General features: G+C 31.6%; 1 protein-coding gene across 6 annotated transcripts in view; it reads left to right on the top strand.

Moving 5' to 3' along the window:
- LOC111677113 (sodium-independent sulfate anion transporter) overlaps positions 1–18089 on the top strand; it is a 24587-nt gene extending 6498 nt beyond the window's left edge. For 4 of the 6 annotated variants that reach the window (XM_046953354.1, XM_046953349.1, XM_046953352.1 and 1 more), the window contains exons 2-10: positions 10264–10475; positions 10531–10735; positions 10795–10880; positions 10950–11087; positions 11157–11765; positions 11831–12004; positions 12070–12217; positions 12285–12464; positions 17977–18089. In XM_046953354.1, coding sequence (XP_046809310.1) covers positions 10311–10475; positions 10531–10735; positions 10795–10880; positions 10950–11087; positions 11157–11765; positions 11831–12004; positions 12070–12217; positions 12285–12464; positions 17977–18071 — 1800 coding nt within the window. In that variant the 5' untranslated portion in view covers positions 10264–10310 and the 3' untranslated portion in view covers positions 18072–18089. Of the gene's footprint in view, positions 1–349; positions 355–1678; positions 1836–10263; positions 10476–10530; positions 10736–10794; positions 10881–10949; positions 11088–11156; positions 11766–11830; positions 12005–12069; positions 12218–12284; positions 12465–17976 lie in introns of those variants that run through there. The other 2 variants (XM_046953353.1, XM_046953351.1) reach the window with 2 other exon arrangements.

Here is an 18089-nt window from a genome sequence, read left to right as displayed (position 1 = left end):
ACTATAATTCTAAAGATTCTGCTCAAAGTACGATACATTCATACTCACATTTTTTTATATTTTATTACTTAATTGATCGACAAAGAGAAAAAATTATATTTTTATCAATTTGCAATACAATATTGTTTATTTTATTTAGTAAATAAAAATTACGTTAGGTTTTGCGGTGAAAAGTTTTCTACGAACGAAAAGTGTCAATATTTGGGTATTTTGAAAACTTATTACTCAGCAGTTCGACTAATAGTTAAACTAATAGTTAACCACCTGGATGATCATAATTCGTATGTTTTGGGTCATTCGTCACGAATGTACTCTTTGTAATCGAGAATGAAGACAGTCGTCACTTTAGTTTCCTCTTTGTAAGCGGGAGCGGAGACAGTCTCTTTACTGCCCTCAAGTAACCTAGAGATTATACTCTTAAAACTTGTTTTTTTGTTGTACTTCCGAAAGTAGTTATTCTACTCATCTTTTGGGGAAATGACTATTACTTTCTACTAATATGCCACCATCTGGTGGACTCAAATTTATATCTTTCGGGCCAATCGTCACATTATTTTCCCATAGTATAGAGTGGACAGCTCAAATTTTTAAATTTTAATTTCATTAATATCTTACCACCTGGTTGACTCTAATTCGTATGTTTTTGGCCTTTGGTCACAAATAAACTTTTTGTAATCGAGAATGAAGACAGTCGTCACTTTAGTGTCCCCTTTGTAAGAGAGAGCGGAAACAATCGTCTCTTTACTGTCTCTTTGTAGGGTGTAGAGTGACGATTGACTTCCACGTAGCACAAGCCCATGTTAAAATGGTCGGTCACCTGGGTAGTCAGATGGCTAGGGGCCACCACAAGTGGTAGGTTAAGTGGTTAGTTCGGGACTGTCCCGTCGAACTACTGGGTACTTATAATGAAACGTATTGTTATTGTAAGAGTCAAATTTCCTATAAACAACTATTACGCTTCCCCATTGTGTAAAGATCAATGCTCCGATAGAAAGTCAATTCGGGCAATTAGTCGAAGTCTAATGAATTTCATTTTGACATCAAATCTAATTCGTTTGTAAAATGGTTTTCTTCCGGAATATATTTTATATTTTACTTCAATGTTTAAAATAGGTATTAATAAAGTCATTTGAAGTTCTTTTAGTTTATCTCCTTTGATTGTTGTTGACTATATTATAAAGAGTGATAACATGATCTTCAAACTAAACTACTGATGGTCATTAGATAGATAATCTCTCACCAATGATATCTGCTAGTATTATTTTAACAACTAGAATGGTCACAACATAAAATTCGGGACTCCCTAATATAAACATACACAATACAAGTAAATACATTTAAATAAATATATTCTCACTTCATTGAGAGAACTTTAAAATGACGCATTGATCTGACTAGACTTTTTATTCAGTTTGTAACCGTCCGTCATACATTTCACACGGAGTTCTATACTCTTGATGCTCGTTCTAACAGTTGTTCTATTGTTTTTTTTTCTATTTTGTCATTTTCTTTATACAAATTTTAACATAAATAATACGTGTTTTTAAGTTGGTAGAATTTATTTACTTTCAAAAAATTAATTTTTTTCTTTAAATATTTTTTAACTAAAAACGTGAAACACTTGTGTTAATATAAACAAAAAAGAAATTCCAAATGTGTACTAAATTTAAAAAGAATAAATAAATATTAAATAATAACTTCTAAATATATTAATAATTATGCTTTTAATACTTTGCTACAATCAAAAGAATTTACTAAATTTATTACTCGTTTAATATTTTATTAAATAAAGTGTTTAAATTATAATTAAATAAAGTACAGTTCGTTATAAGTTGGTGAGTATTTCTGTGGTGTCTTAGTACTTTTTGAATTTTGTGTCAAGAATTCTAGTATTATAGGTTAATGTCGTTTAAATCTATATTTATGGAATTTTAATTACTTTAGTAATAATGATTATTAAGCAAAACAGAATTGAAGAATTTATTGTAATATATTTTAAAGTAAACAATTTTTTTATCGAAAGGTAGTAATATTTTTGGTTTAGAGTCTGTGTTGTTTCATTTGTTATGTCCGAATTGGTTTTAAAAGTTTTCAAATATCACAAAGGCCCTCAAAGATATATATTTCTACTGAATTAATCCATAAATCCATTAGAGTTGAATATGTGGTGGTGGGTATCATGGGAACAGTAACCAAATGTTGAGCATATATTCGGATCGACACGGTCTTGCGGAAACTAAGTTTTTCTAAATACCTCCAAATACGACAAAAATGCTGCAAACTGCCGAATTACAAACAATTCGAATTACGCTTTCTTTGATCTCCCTGATACACCTCCGGAAAGCATCTAAAAGCGTGATGTTAAAGATGGATTGAAAGGTTAGATCCCAAAATGTCAGCATGATTGTCCATGTCCATGAGTGGAGAACCTTCGTTTCTTCAAGTAAGTGGGTTTCAGACATTATTTGACTTCTGGCAGCACACTTGGCCACTGACAGTGAATTATCTGATTAATCGTTAGTCGTTCGTTAAGTTTAGAGTAAAGCGTTCAAAAACCAGTAGAGTAGATCCCCTACTATTTAACACCTACCTCACTAAACTCCCCATACCTCATCATCATATGCTACTGACTAAAACGATGATGAGCTATGCGATCGAGCAAATGATTACCTCGGAAAAATACCTACACAGTTTCTTCACTGGACGTAATCTGAAACTATAACCAGCGACACTCTTTACCGCCAGGACGAAGGAGATAAACATGAATTTAGACGTCGTAATCAATGGCACCCAAATACAGAATGTGAACCATCCAAAGATTTGACCATACTGCAAAGTAGGAACAAGGTTCTCAAAGCTCTAGCCGATAGCACTTTGGAAATGGACAAAGAAACCTTGTTAGCTTCATATAAGACAATTGACTGACCAGTGGTTAATTATGTTGCTCCAGTGTGGTTGTTAAGTCATGCCATGCGGAGAAATATTTAAAGCTAATATTGCAGAAAAAGAAAAGAATCTGCCGCGGAAAACAAGAGTTGCTCTGGCACAATTGAGATTGGGATGGAGCACCAGCTAAATGCCTACTGGTCCCACATAGACCTTGCGTCCCCTATATATGCCCAGCATGCAGACAGCTCCCCATGGTACCCACCATATATTCAACTGCCCAACCCTTTACTTAGCCCAATTCATTTATGGACTAACCCTGTAGAAGGACCTAAATATAGAACACCCGGATCCAGACTATATATTTCCATCTTCTATCTTTATATTAAATCTATTTTTTTCTCTTGATTACAATGGCCTCCCTATAATTTTTAAAGAATACGAATACATATTTTAAATAAATATTGTTGTTTATTTTGATCAATTTCTATATAAAGTTTGGTTATCATCGAATATAGTCAGTATCGGTCTATGATGTCTTACAAACGTCTTTCGGAATACAGTAAAATCTTGATAAATATTTTGATTTTACAGTAATTTCAAAATCGGGCCATTTTAGTATATAAAAAGGTCCTAACGATATAGAAGATTGACGAATTTTATTATAAGAAATGAATGTCCCCAATTAGTTGCTTAGGAAACCAGACAGAAAAAATATAAATAACCATTTAAAACAATAATAATACCGATAAAAAAATCAGAAAATTACTATTTACTTAATATATTAAGTTTTTCATCTTCCGAATTATTATTTTATTGTTTTTGTTGTGTGTTCTGATTTATAACTAAGGTTTAATTGGCCAATTACACTCAGGACGGGTTTCTTACTACTCAGTTAAACTAGCCTTAACTGGCTTGTAGATTACTCTGAACAAATTTAGGCGGACTTTAACCGATGATTGTGTTTTTTTAGTTTTGGATCTAGGATCAGTTAACTTTGTTAGTATTGCCAACATTTCAAAGAATGGAGATGATCTTTATCAGAAAAACCCGCCCTCAGTTAAACAAAGATAATAAGGGCGGGTTTCTTACTCCTCAGTTCAACTAGGCTTAACTTGCTGTTAGATTAAACTCGGAAAAAATTTAGGCGGACTTTAACCGATGATTGTGTTTTTCAGTTTTAGATTTAAGCTCAGTTAACTTTGTTAGTATTGCCAAGTTTTCACTCAAAAACATAAACAATGAACAGCTGATTTTTGCAAACAATACTTTTGTAAAATGGAAAATTTTGAAAAAATGTTAAATAAAAATTTAAAACAATAATAAATAAAACAAAACAAATCAGAAAATTGCAAATTACTTAAAATATTATGTTTTTGTTCTTCCGAAATCATTGTTTTATTGTTTTTGTTAATTGTGTTTTCTCACTTATAACTTGAGCCAATTACACTCAGTTAAACTAAGGGCGGGTTTTACTGATAGAGATAATCTTCATTCTTTGGTTAAACCTGGTTTAATAAATGTTTTTCAATTATCAGTAAAGTTACATAATATATTAGTTTAACTGAGTGTAATTGGCCAATTAAACATAAGTTGTAATTGAGAAAACACAATTAACAATATCAATAAAACAATGATTTCGGAAGAGCAAAAACTTAATATTTTAAATAAATTGCAATTTTCTGATTTGTTATGTTTATTTATTATTGTTTTAAATGTTTATTTAACATTTTTCCAAAATTTTCTATATTACAAAAGTATTGTTTGCAAAAAACAGCTGTTCATTGTTTATGTTTTGAGTGAAAAGTTGGCAATACTAACAAAGTTAACTGAACTTAAATCTAAAACTGAAGAACACAATCATCGGTTAAAGTCCGCCTAAATTTGTTCCGAGTTTAATATAACAGCAAGTTAAGCCTAGTTTAACTGAGTAGTAAGAAACCCGCCCTAAGATAATAAGTAAATTTACTGATAACTGAAAAACACGAAACATATATTAAACCAGGTTTAACCAAAGAATGATGATTATCTTTATCAGAAAAACTCGCCCTAAGTAACTATACTGCAGTAATCAGGATTACTGAAAAACACACAACATATGTTAAACCAGGTTTAACCAAAGAATAAAGATTATCTTTATCGGAAACAATAAGCACCAAAACATGATCAAAATAAACTTGTAAATATAAAAAAAAACTAGCGTGAGAAAAATATAAAAGTATTAAGTAAATAAATTCATTGATGTTGTAGAAATATATTGATAAATTTTAATACTTCTATAGTTTTAAATTAATTAGAATAAAAGCCAGCATTTTAATATTGTTTTTTTAATATTTATTATCAAATGCCAAATATGTATTTATTCATTTTACTAGAAAATTTGATTTTTTCCACAAAATGTTATTTTGATGATTTGCATATTTTTTTTTAATCAGCAATTGGCGTAATATTATTGTTATTAATTTGACATTTTTTTTTAGATAATTAAAAAATTAATATATAAAAATAAAATAATTATTTAAAAATAATAAATGAATGAAAGAATTTAATATCACTCTTGTTAAAAATATCTAAAATTTTTTGAGCTGACCTTTCAACCTAGTTTTTGTTTTGATAAATATGATCTCATATTAGCACGTGTTTAAAACCTGATGTTGTTTAAAATGTTTTGCAAATCATTTGCACGAGTATATTTTTTTTAGCTTGAATAGAATTTTTAATTATGTTGAAAATAAAACTTAATACCAGTTATCAAAATGTGTGTTTTCTGGAGGAAGCATATCGTTTTTTCATTTGCTAGAATTGTTAGAGGGTAAAATACTAAAATATACCAAAATGTTTATGATATTTACATTGGAATTTAATAATATTTCAAATGCTAAAGACTATTTAAATTATCCATTGATAAGAATGTTAAAATTTCCAGGTTTTTATTGCAAAGCATACGCTTTATTGTTAAAATGTATTAGCTATTAAAACAAGGTCGCAAATGTTTTTAAATATTTTTTACAATTTCCAAAAAGAAAGAAATAAATATAAATTTAAATTCTAATCAGTTGGCGATTAATTTATAAAAAATTTTATCTTAATTAAAGATGTAATATAATAAGAAATATATTAAAACCGATCCACTTAAAGACTTATTCATATATCGTATATTCCGCCGAAACTTTATCTGAGTAGTGATAATGAAATGCCTCAGAATTAAGGCCCAACATAATAAGCGTGCTAAATGAGGGAATATGACTTGCGGCAGAGGAGGCTAATATCTGGAAATTTGTTATGATATTAATATATATTGGGGAATGGTTCTAGAAAACGTAGAAAATTAAATTTTGGTGGGATGATTAGAGATTAGAGAGAGTAGATATTATTGTCCAATGTTTAGAATATTGTCCAATGTCTAGAATATTCAGTTCTCCTAATAGTAATTCCTAAGCATTTTAGAGAAGGGATGTTATATCCGGAATAATATTGTGCAGTCAAGATATTTGAATATAATTTCGAAGAAAGCCTGGTAATGACAAAGAAAGTGTTTCATACTTATGTCCTCTCTACATGATCCATTTGTTATTATATCCCTCGCATTCGTTAGATGCTGATATCATCTAACGCGGACGTCGGCGCCAGTATTGTTCTGACAACGAAGATTTTCGGCAAATTACATGTACACAACACGATCGCATACGAACCTCTAAACAAGAGCATCAAAAATACAAATATTTTATTTAGTTGCTTGACAGCATTCAACAAAGCAGGATGATGTCGCTTTGTTAAAGAAATTGCAAACACAACTTAAAAAAAAACAACTTGCAAAAGCAAGAGCATAATTTACAAAAACAACGTACACTCTAAATATTTTTCTAGAATGCATAACAATGAAAGTAAATAAGTTAATATTGTTTCATACTTTTTTTGTACATTTTAATTAGAAATGTTGCTTCTATGTGAATAAATTATCATTCTTAAGTACATTGATTACACATTGTTTATAAATATTCGCATTTTACAGTAATGCAATTTAATCATCAAAATTAAAAATAACCAAATTTTTTTTCAGTGCAATTTCAATGAAATAATGCCAATAGTGTGTGTGTAGTGGTGATTTTTTTATCTGCCTCTCTATCCGCCGGTATATGATCTAACGAATGTGAGGGACATAAAACTTGGTTACTTACCATAGCATAAAATCTCCACTGGTGAGAAACCCCTCATAAATTGACCTATGTCGATATTATTGTCCAATGTTTAGAAAACTCACAGTCCTCCTCACAGTAATTCCTAAGAATTTTCAAAAAGCAATGTTATATCAGGAATAATATCGTGCAGTCAAGATATTTGAATATAATTTCGAAGAAAGCCTGGCAATGATAAAGAATGTGTTTCATACTTATGTCCTCTCTATATGATCCATTTGTTTTTATATCCCTCGCATTCGTAAGATGGGTATATATATATATATGTTTTTCCCCGTTTGTGCTTTCTTCAATAAAATTTTCCGACCCTATAAAGTATTTATAACATAAAACCTTTAAGATAGCGGAGTCCATTAAGCCATGTATGTTTGTCTGTATGTTTGTCACCCCAGATATTTTGAGGATTTAAATCTTCAGTAGTTCTAACTGATATATTTTTGTTAAGTTTCCTATTTCCTATGATTCAGTCAAGGGATTGTACAATACTCAATAGCGTAGGAGAAATCCCAGATGATATTCAGTATTGGACCCACGAGCCACATATTGAAGCTTTCGGTTTCGATTCGAAACAATTTAAATATGTATTGTGGTATCCGTACCGAAACCAAAAAAAGAGATTTTATAGGTGATGGCTTTTTATAGCACATAGTTACACAAGTTTTTTTTTTTAAATTCCTGACCAATATAGCGATCTTCAGGATAAACTATCAGCTATAAAACGGGCTACAAACTAGCTTAGTTTCTATGCAATATAAAATGTTTGTATTCGAAACCAGATCGCCTTAAGTGTTAAAAATAGTGTTTAAACAACATCATAGAATTCCGGAAATCCCTCAACGATATAGTGTCCCATCTTCGTGTTATTGCAAATGTATTCTAGGGCTTGGAATGATTTAACATGCGACCGAACCAGAGACAGCAAATATCCCAAAGAAGAGAGACTGCAGAACTGTAAATGTAATTATTCAGAATATGTTCAGCGTTGTTGCTGAGATAACAGATAACAAGAGTGACTGTGGGACTTAGCGTTGGAAATATTGGTTAAAAGTCTGATGCACGTTAAAGTTTATAATTTGGGATAAGATAAGCGTTGTTGTCGTGATAACAGAAGAATGAGAATTCTGCTGGGTTGAGTGGGGATGAATGCCATGGAATCTTCCTTTTATATTCGGCTTTTTATCGGTTTTTACTCTCTTCATATCAGATTTACACAGAGTGTTCTCAAGTCTTCGGCTTTTTTTATTGATTCGTTTTTTGGTCTAGTGATTACGTCCCTAGGTGCTGTTGCCGACTCAACAGAAACCAACTCATCTGTGTGGTTTTAAACGGAGATGATTTTTGCTCTCGGAAGTTAAGCAACGGGTCAGCTGTGGTCAGAGATTATAAAGCTCCTTGAGTATTTGAGCATAGTTCTTGTACATGAACCGGCATGAAGCATGTACAAAAATTGCCGTTGACGTTTCAGATACACAAACGCTTATCAAGCTCGGTTCAAAAAGCACACTCTGTAAAAGAAAAAGAACAGCTTGAAACTAGATAGTCAAAGAACACGTCTTGTACTGGATTTCAAGTCTTCAACATACTACTATTGCTCTCTGCCATGCAAAACAAGGCTTCTCACCAGTAAGATTGCATATTTTGCTGGATTTCCACTTTCAGCTAGCAAACCTCGATTATTGATAGACTCTATGAGCTTGTGGTCTAGCCCCAATCGACCCACATATTTGCAAAGATCATGTGGCTTTTATGCAAACCACAAGCCTTAACAAGCATTTCGAGGGCAAAGCTACAAAAGATTGTAGCAGCTGGCCTCTTGTCATTTGGTCTTCATGATAGAAGACTAAACTGATTTCTGCAGAAGCTGGAAAGATAAAGAGTAAAGTATTTTTTTGATAGTACACGCTAGGTATATACTATATACGCGACTTAACGTTTCCTTCTAAGGTCGATATACGCAAGATAGATTCCTGCATTAGTGTGACAAACTGATTTGGATAGGATTCCAGAGTTTTTCGACGATCGTTTTTTCTATATAGGTATCACAAATGCCTCTTTATAATGGACCCACCTGTGTCCTCAGTGATATAAACACGCGGAAAGTGTGCCAACTAAGGGCAGGTTTTTCTAAAAAAAGTAATCTTCATTCTTTGGTTAAACCTCGTTTAATAAATGTTTTGTGTTTTTCAGCAATTAGTAAAGTTACTTATTATCTTAGTTTAACTGTGTGTTATTGGCCAATTAAACCCGTTTTTTCAGAAGAAAAAACTTAATATTTTAAGAAAATAGTAATTTTCTTATCTGTTTTATCAATATTATTATTGTTTTAAATGTTTATTAATATTTTTTCTAAAATTTTTCATTTTACAAAAGTATTATTTGCAAAAAACAGGTGTTCATTGTTTATGTTTTTGATTAAAAAGTTGGCAATACTAACAAAGTTAACTTAACTTAAATCCTTAACTGAAAAACACAATCATCGGTTAAAATCCGCCTAAATTTGTTGCGAGTTAAATCTAACAGCAAGTTAAGCCTAGTTTAACTGAGTAGTAAGAAACCCGCCCTTAGTATTATCGATCAATTTTAATTTTTAACAGTTTCTAAATTAAGTCTTTTTGGAAAATATTTGTTTAGAATTAGACTTTGAAATTGTTTAAAATGTAAACAAATACATATAAAGAAATGTTTATATAATAAGGTTCTACGTCTGTTTTCGATTAAATATAAGAAATTTGTTCTTGAATTTTTCAAAAAATTTGTGTTTTAATAAAAAAACAATTTTAACTAAATAAATAAGTAATGACGTTATTAAACAATGTTTTGATAAAGTTTAAAAAATCTACATTTTACTTTTATATCATATTTTCAAAAATATTTTCATACGTTTTTTAGGTATATTTTAAACTATTATTATTTATAATTTATTAAATTGCTTATTATTATAGCAAATAAATAATGTTCAAAGTGTCTATCCTATAAATTTCCATTAACTTTTTGTTATTTATCCTATTGTCCATCATTTGTGCGTAAATTCCATATGATCGTGATTGTATTTAATTTAAAAATCATATAAAAATTGTCATGTCTATATCTATATTATTGTTAAAGTTTCCAACAAAAGAATACAATCAAGTTGAACGCAATAAATTTTTATAAAACTAAGTTGCATTTTATTTAATTATAGATATTTTCGGAACAAAAAAAAAACTCCAACAACAAAAAGAAAACATTATGAGTCACACAAAAATAGCATATCGCATATTACCAGGTCTAAAGTGGCTTAAAGGCTATACGGGTCAAGATGCAATATCAGATTTAATAGCAGGTATAACTGTAGGTCTTACAGTTCTGCCTCAGGGTTTAGCTTATGCCACACTGGCGGGTTTGGAACCACAGGTTAGTATTTATTAAGAAATTACAGAATAAGCTTTTTAATAATTTTTGCTTTTAGTATGGTTTATATTCAGCATTTATGGGCGGCATTGTTTATGCTTTTTTGGGCAGTTGCCGACAAGTGACCATAGGTCCCACAGCTCTCTTGGCTTTAATGACTAGTCGCCATACAAGTTTTGGCTTGCAATCAGGTCCTGCATATGCCATAATGTTGTGTTTAATCTCGGGCATAGTGGAGTTGCTAATGGCTTTATTAAGATTGGGTAAGTGTTAATGAAATTGTATTCTCTTTCTTATACAGTTAAATAATGTATATTTTTAGGCGCTTTGGTGGATTTGATTTCTTTGCCCGTTACAGTGGGTTTTACTTCAGCCACAGCTGTTATTATTGGTACATCACAATTAAAGGTATTATTAGTTTTATTCTCACTTAACTCATTTTAATTTTTACTAAATACTTTTTTGTTCCTGTTTAAGGGTCTCTTAGGCTTGCGTGGTGGTTCTGGTTCGGGTTTTGTCAACACCATGAAATCTGTGTTCATGAATTTAGATAAAATAAGAGTGGGCGATTTTGCTTTGGGCATAACTGCCATTACGATTTTACTATTATTAAGGGTAATAAATCCACAATTATCTTATTCTTTTACCTAATTTAGAACTTAACTATTACATCTTCTTTAACAGAAACTAAAAGACTTAAAACTTAACAATGGCCAGGCATTCCTAAAAAGTTTTATATGGATTATAGCCACTGGTCGTAATGCTTTAATAGTTTTACTTGCCAGCACAATAGCGTACTATACTTGTGACAGTAAAGACAGCTGTCCATTTATATTAACCGGCACCGTTAAGTCCGGACTTCCCGATTTTCAAATACCCAAATTTGAAACTACAATTCTAAGTGCGAATGGCACAGAAGTCAAGCAAAACTATCAAGATATGTTAGAGGAATTGGGTCCCTCTATGATTGTTTTACCCATAATTGCTGTCTTGGGTAATGTGGCCATTTCGAAAGCTTTTGGTGGAGCTGGTCTCTCACCTACCAGAGAACTTGTGGGTCTTTCTTTAAGTAACATATTAGGTTCTTTCTTTTCATCCATACCCGTTACCGGTTCATTTTCTCGCAGTGCAGTTAATCATGCCAGTGGTGTGAGGACCCCCATTGGTGGTTTTTATACTAGTGCTTTGGTATTATTAGCTTTGGGTCTATTGGCTCCATATTTTCAATATATACCCAAAGCTTCACTAAGTGCTGTTATTATATCGGCTGTTATCTTTATGATTGAGTTTGAGGTGGGTTTTCAATGACTTTACAACTTAAATTAAATGTTAATAATAAAATATGTTTTTAATTAAAGGTTATTAAACCTTTATGGCGTTGCAGTCGTCGTGAGTTATTACCTGGAGCTATAACATTTGTCATCAGTTTGTCGGTGGGTGTAGAAATTGGTTTACTTTTGGGTGTGGGCACTGATGTAGCTTTTCTAGTGTATAGAGTAGCTCGTCCTGTTTTAGCTGTTGACAAATTAAAGGTATTTCCCATATAAACACTAAATTTATTGCAATTATTAATTTGTTATCATTTTTTCTTACTTAGACTGCCCATGGCATTTCTTATTTGCTTATAAGACCCAAACACAGTTCTTTATATTTTCCTGCTACTGAATGGGTACGTACGGGCATTTCCAAGGCTATAAATACCCATGGCTCGGCTCCTGTTATATTGGATTGTTCAAATGTTGATGGTTTGTTAAATTGTAGACATATTTAATGCGATTTCTTTTAATTCAATTGTTATTATCTTTTTATTAGATTTCGACTTTACTGCCGCTCGTGGCATTGGTTCTTTAAATAAGGAATTGTCTAATATGCATGTTCCCTTATTTTTGCTTAAAGCTTCTAAGGAAATTTGTGTTATACTAAAGGAATCTACAAATGCTGACATACCTACGTTAGAGAATGCTGATGATTTGGAAACGTTATTGGAACAAAGTGAGTAGAATTAAGGGAAGCTTATTCTGTTAATTTAATAAGGACTAGGACAATTGCTCAAACAATCCTCACTGTGCATTGTAATTAGGTTAGGTTGAAAAGGAGAGTACTGTAAACATAATATAAAGAAGTTAGATACCTGTGCCGCTATTTTTTGGGGAGTGAATCAACACTCAAGTGAAAATTTATTCCGATGATTCAAATATTTAGTCTCATAAACGTTATTTATTAAAACTTTCCAATCATAATTCTTAAGAAGTTATATCCGGTATAACAACGCTTCCAAAGTGTTTCGATCTAATTCCAACAAATGCTTGTCAATGTCAGATAACATTCACCATATTCTTCTTGTCCAATTTAGTGAAATTATACTCGTAGTTTTGTATGTGCAGTCAGAATATGTACCATCAAACTAAACATAGACTTGCCTCTACAGAGAAGACATCTCCATTTACTTTAGTTTATTTTACCCCATTATTCCATAAAGTTAAGTGGTATTCACTTGTCCCTGTTTTTAAATCAGCTTTCGTTGTCTCAAATTGTTTTGAATTTGTCAGTGAATTAGTTCAATAATCTATGAGTGTCCTTGTGACCATATTAAACCTATCCTCCACTGTAGGAAAAGTCGACTATGGCTTCATTACCATCTAAAAACGTCTTACACTGACTTTTTAGTCAAATTATCTTTTGGCGATTGAAAAATATGTTAACATCTGTCTGCGCCCATGATCTTGTGATCATGGGCAAATTTGGAATCTTGATTCAAGTTTAATTTACTATAAAAGTTATATATACCTCATACATTCACTTGAAGACTTAAAGGTCCATGGTGATTCCTTTTAAGCTCTAAGATTATTTCCACTCCAAACAAGATAAAGACACTGATAAAAGAATAAAATATGTCGCTTAAATCGAACCTAACCTAGTCGTTCTCACAACATTTATATTCTCTGAAATGCGTGTCATACTCCGCCAAAGTTTGTCCATACTACAGCGTATTAACCGAAAAATTTTTGCAAAGGAAAGAACTATCGGTCACAGTTGAAGTTTTTAATCAACAACATCTGCCAGTTCTCAGGATCCGTATTCTTCTTGCTGCTACTATTGTCCTTATACTTTTCCTATCCAATCCTAAAAGTTTATCTTTTGCCATTAGTCATAGTTAGATCCTTTAAACTGTTCCGAGATAAGTCTATGGTTACGCCAGATAATGTTCTAGATTATCTGCTGTAGATTACAGGGTTTCTAGGCCATTATAACCAAAAGCTAGCAGGGTATTATTAGGACTGGACAAAAGGAGTATTAGGACTTTAGTAGGGATAACAACCGGACACTGCGGAATAGAAGCCTTTAGTCGGCATATTTTATGTCATTGTCCCAGAATACAGAGTCTGAGACTGAAATGGCTAGGCAAAAGATTTCACGATGAACTAGGGGATGAAGCAGGGTGTAACTTAGGCGATATGTTTAACAGAGTTGTTAGATATGTATACACTGTGCGTCGTAATGAACATATTTCAGATTACATATCCAAATTCTTAGGTTGTTCATTTATTAATTATATCCAGTATAGGCTTTTATTATATTTTTATAAGATTTACAGAAATAATAATTTGACATATTTGATGTCGTTTTTTTCATTCACTCATTCAAGACGTAATTGTCAAATCATAATTCCAAAGTTAACTTCGATTTTAGAACGATCATATTACGTGAGAGTTGCACGACTTTTTAATACATTACCAAAAACATTGAAAACTTTTGAATTTTCTTATCATACTTTTAAACGAAAAATTTTTAAATACATGTGTGAAAATGATATTGTCTAGCCTTTTCTTTTGACCTGTTTATAAAATTGAAATTTTGGCCAGAACATAATAATAAAAAAATTTTTTAAATTACATACATAGCAATAATTATTCTAATTTTCTAATTATTTGTCATACCTAATTTTATCCTATCTATGTTGTTTCTCGTTATTGTTAAATTTGTTCTAGAAATAAGTATGGCACATTATCATTTTTTTATTTTATTCACTTATAAGTGTTTTTTTTTATACTTTGATTATAGATTTAGGGCCTTATTCATAAGCGAATTTTTTGTTTTATAAGGGTTTGTAAATCAAATTTTTTATAGAAATTTTGTTTTGTATACTTTTATAGGGTAAATGTTGCTTATGAATAAAGGGATTAATTTATTTATTTTATTACTGTATTATAGATTTATTCAGTAGAATTGTTTAACTATAGATGGCCTTTTAGGCTCGGTTATAACGTTCAATAAATAAATAAATAATAATAAAATAAAAATAAATAAATAATAAGATATTCTGGGCTTTATTAGGGGAATATTTTGGATATTCAATTAAGAAAACTTTATCTGTTATAGATAGATTCACTTCAAACCTAATCGCCTTCTCCCAAGTTGATATATCGCTTAGTAGATAGAAATGCATGTCTCTATTGAGTTTCGATTTAATTCTCTCATAACCAGAGTAACAGCGTCACTTAACATACATATACATATGGAGATCAAGAACATATGGACATGCTAAAATTTTAAGCTTCTTATCTCCAATCTTGAACCAACCATCCGACTATATTACTCCACACACGGACTTTTATAGAATCTTCAAAGCCAGAGTTGCTTCTAGGAGCGAGTGGTGTAGAGGTAATCTACCGAGAGAATATACCACAAGAATCTTTACAGATGGTTCTAAAATGAACTGCGGTGTTGGTTCTGGTGTCTTCTGCCAGAATTATCCCACCGTCTTCCCAACAACTGTAGTGTCTTTCAGGCTGAAATATTATAATATTCGCGGCTACATAGGAATCTTTGTCGATAGTCAAGCGGCACTTCTTTCACTAAACTCTTATACTACTATTTCCACATTAGTTAGCGATGCAAGAAGGATCTGTCAATGCTGGGTCTCCTGTCTGACATTACCCTTGTTAGGGTCCCTGCGCATAGGGACTACTACGTTAATGAACAGGCAGATGAGCTTGCTAGAACGGGATCTGCTCTTGACATTTCCGACGCCGTTTCAGTAGCAACACCGTTTAGTTTTATCAAGAGCAATATCCTCATATCCTTTCTTCAAAAAGCTGAAAATAGGTGGATTAACCTAGACACATAAGAAGGGGCCAAGTTATTGTGACCCTCCTTAAATGAGAAACACACATAACACCATATAAACCGAAGTAGACGAAAAAGCTGAAAATAGGTGGAATAACCTAGACACATGTAAAGGGGCCAAGCCCTCCTTCAATCAGAAACACACATAACACCATATAAAACTAAGTAGGAGGGACTTATTGAGGCTGATAGCAGTAATAACAGGACACTGGGTAAAAGGCAGACAAGCAAGTCAGCTTGGTCTCCCTTTCAATGAAAATAAAAAACGGCCTTCCATCTCCTCTGTGAATGCCCTGCTCTGGCCGTAAAGAGAAACCGCTTCCTTAACAATTACTTCATATTTAAACTTGGTGAGATATCTGAGTTAAGGCTTGAATGATATCCTCAGATTTTTTACAGCTACGGGCTGGATCTAATACTATAAATACAACATCTGACGAGTAGAGTGGTCCCATCAAAACGCAGTGTCTTCGATTCCCATTGACAGTTCGGGCGTAGTAACTACCATGTAAACCAACCAACATACATATGCGACTATATTTTTGCGTTTAGATCAAAGAATATAATTGATCGCTGTTTATCAGATTACGGCTGTAGCCTTCTATCTGAACACCTGTTTTTATCTGCTATTAGCAGTGTTGTTGCCAATTACATTTCCATTTCTAATGTATAGCCAATCGGCCTATTTTTTATGTAGTTTACATATCTTTTAGGGCGCGTTTTACTGATAGAGATAATCTTCATTCTTTGGTTAAACCGGGTTTTATATATGTTTCGTGTTTTTCAGTTATTAGTAAAGTTACTTATTATCTTAATTTAACTGAGGGCGAGTTTTTCTGATAAAGATAATCTTCATTCTTTGGTTAAACCTGGTTTAATATATATTTCGTGTTTTTCAGTTATCGGTAAAGTTACTTATTATCTTAGTTTAACTGAGTGTAATTGGCCAATTAAACTCAAGTTATAAGTGAGAAAACACAATTAACAAAAACAATAAAACAATGATTTCGGAAGAACAAAACAATGATATTTTAAGTAAATTGCAATTTTCTGATTTGTTTTGTTTCATTAATTATTGTTTTAAATGTTTATTTAACATTTTTCCAAAATTTTTCATTTTACAAAGGTACTGTTTGCAAAAAACAGCTGTTCATTGTTTATGTTTTTGAGTGAAAACTTGGCAATACTAACAAAGTTAACTGAGCTTAAATCTAAAACTGAAAAACACAATTATCAGTTAAAGTCCGCCTAAATTTGTTTCGAGTTTAATCTAACAGCAAGTTAAGCCTAGTTTAACTGAGAAGTAAGAAACCCGCCCTAAGGGATATTAAAAAAACAGCTATACTATTGTTTAATATTAGTATATTTTGTGATCCTATAGCCTGTTTATTTCCCTAAAATCTTGCTTGAGTCAATTGAACTATTTTCTCTATATACAATGATCTTAACTATGTTACCTTTGTAATTTCATCAAAATTATTATCGGTATTCACCAAGTTTTAATGGTGTCCACCAGTATATATTTGAGTTTAAATGGTCTACAAAGGTACTGTTTGCAAAAAACAGCTGTTCATTGTTTATGTTTTTGAGTGAAAACTTGGCAATACTAACAAAGTTAACTGAGCTTAAATCTAAAACTGAAAAACACAATTATCAGTTAAAGTCCGCCTAAATTTGTTTCGAGTTTAATCTAACAGCAAGTTAAGCCTAGTTTAACTGAGAAGTAAGAAACCCGCCCTAAGGGATATTAAAAAAACAGCTATACTATTGTTTAATATTAGTATATTTTGTGATCCTATAGCCTGTTTATTTCCCTAAAATCTTGCTTGAGTCAATTGAACTATTTTCTCTATATACAATGATCTTAACTATGTTACCTTTGTAATTTCATCAAAATTATTATCGGTATTCACCAGGTGTCCACCAGTATATATTTGAGTTTAAATGGTCTACACCAGGTTATATTGTGAGTATTTTATGGTCTCCAGTTGAAAACATAACCTCACTCTGATGTAAAACGAAAGCACGCGTTTAATGGAGACAACGCATAACTTAGAAACAGTTATACGAAGTAGTGCATTAAATTAGTGCGGGGTGAGAAGTAATTATGTCGAAAGCACAAGCTTGACCGTCCTTAAGAAATAAAAACAATGACGCGAGAGTTGTTTCTTGTTCAAGTTTAAACCACATCTACTGGTCGCTTAAAATAGCAAACAAAATTAACTAATTGAGTACTCACAAACAACTTTCAAAGATTAATCTTAATTTAATCCATTATTCTTCACCTAAAGATTGTCCCTATGAGAACAAATTGTTTATACTCTAATTAATAGTTTTTGTCACTTGAAATTTAAAAATTTTTAACAATTTTTTTCAGCACCTGACTATGAACCCTATTTACAAGTACTTGTACCACTTGTAAATAATCAGATGACAACTGCACAACAAATGGAACATGATAAAAGAAACTAATAGGAATCTCTGATAAAA

Source organism: Lucilia cuprina, chromosome 5, assembly GCF_022045245.1.
Source record: "Lucilia cuprina isolate Lc7/37 chromosome 5, ASM2204524v1, whole genome shotgun sequence".
Lineage (NCBI taxonomy): Eukaryota > Metazoa > Arthropoda > Insecta > Diptera > Calliphoridae > Lucilia > Lucilia cuprina.
This window is presented reverse-complemented; position numbering and strand designations above follow the sequence as displayed.